Here is a 1,290-nt window from a genome sequence, read left to right as displayed (position 1 = left end):
TGTACATATATGTAAATAAGTAATGTAAATTATGTTTTAGTAGTTTCTATTTGAAATATTAATAACTTTCATTAAGTTGCCTTTACACGGGTCGATATTCTACACAATTTTTTCGTTCGTAAATGGTAATTCAACCATAAAATATATATGTTTTGATTCTGAGTTTTCGATTTCTGAGTTATCTCAGCTTTGCAAATATTCAAGAATATATTGCAAATTGGTGCGATTTTAACGATTGCGATTGGACTTATGTTAAAAATCGTATATCAAAGTATAGTAGAAAAATAAATACCTGGGATCAATTTTACTAAGGTTCATTCTGGCGCGTTGTGGGCTGGTGATAGTACTCTTGCTTTTGGGCGGGGCACCTGTGCCGTTTAAGTTAATACTAGAATTGCTTAGATTTTTTGTGCTTATCGGACTACCTCCCCAGCGAAATTGGTTAGCAGCACTGTGTGAATAAAAAAATCTTGGTAATATTGTACATATTGGTAATGTTCTAATACATATCATACCTGCTTCTCTCACGGCTCGTTGTGGTGCCATTCAAATTTAAACACGTCGATTCTGCGATAGGATTAGGCAAATGCGTCATATTTAAGCTGAACCGTCTATCCATTGTAATATTCTTGTCCATGACAACGCTCGGTAAACCAGTTTTTATGCTCCAAATAAAATTGCGATATTCCTGGGGCGCGCCACTCTGCGCTTTCAATACTCAGCCAAAGCCAGATAAACAGAACTCGATGAAATAGGCTATTTATGGCGCAAATTACGAAATATCCAATATTAAAGAGATATGTGTCCGTTTTACTACGTTTACATCGAATTTCAACTATTTTTTCCCAATTATTTCGCAAAAATTCGAAAAACTTCACACAACGTGATGGCCATTGACAAGTTGTCAAATAAGAAAGCGTGTGGCATTGCCAACGTTGGAATTAAAAAAAAAGGGTTACCAATCCTTATGATTAGGTAAAGAGATGCCATGCAGAAAAAGATCAAGTTGGGTGATTTTGCAAACAACAATTGCGTTGCAGCATCGGTGGTGAGCGGTTGACTCTTGTGGATAGCGGATAGCAGCGGATTTTTATACAAGTGCAGTGGTGACGGTAGTTTTGCTAATTTAAAACTTTTGTATTTAAATTTTTGGTTCAAGTTTATACGATCAGATTTTTGTGTTTTCTGACGTGTGTATTAATTTTGAGTGGTTCCTGGTAGCTGCAGCTTCCTGAGCGTTGCTTTTTTGTGCTGTTTGGGTGAGTTTCTTGTGGCGAAAAATTTTCATAC

At 36.2% G+C, this 1,290-nt stretch overlaps 1 protein-coding gene across 1 annotated transcript; it reads right to left on the bottom strand.

Annotated features, from left to right (window-relative positions):
• Positions 1-237: 237 nt before the first annotated feature.
• On the bottom strand, positions 238-935 carry LOC118753298. The gene is made up of 2 exons (XM_036488172.1): positions 516-935; positions 238-451 (listed from the first exon to the last, which is right to left on the bottom strand). Exons 1-2 carry the CDS (start codon positions 635-637, stop codon positions 253-255), a joined length of 321 nt encoding a protein of 106 aa, XP_036344065.1. The 5' UTR covers positions 638-935; the 3' UTR covers positions 238-252.
• Positions 936-1,290: the final 355 nt, after the last annotated feature.

This window comes from Rhagoletis pomonella, unplaced genomic scaffold (genome assembly GCF_013731165.1).
Source record: "Rhagoletis pomonella isolate Grant_MI unplaced genomic scaffold, Rhpom_1.0 Rhpom_scaffold_02338, whole genome shotgun sequence".
Taxonomy (NCBI): domain Eukaryota; kingdom Metazoa; phylum Arthropoda; class Insecta; order Diptera; family Tephritidae; genus Rhagoletis; species Rhagoletis pomonella.
This window is presented reverse-complemented; position numbering and strand designations above follow the sequence as displayed.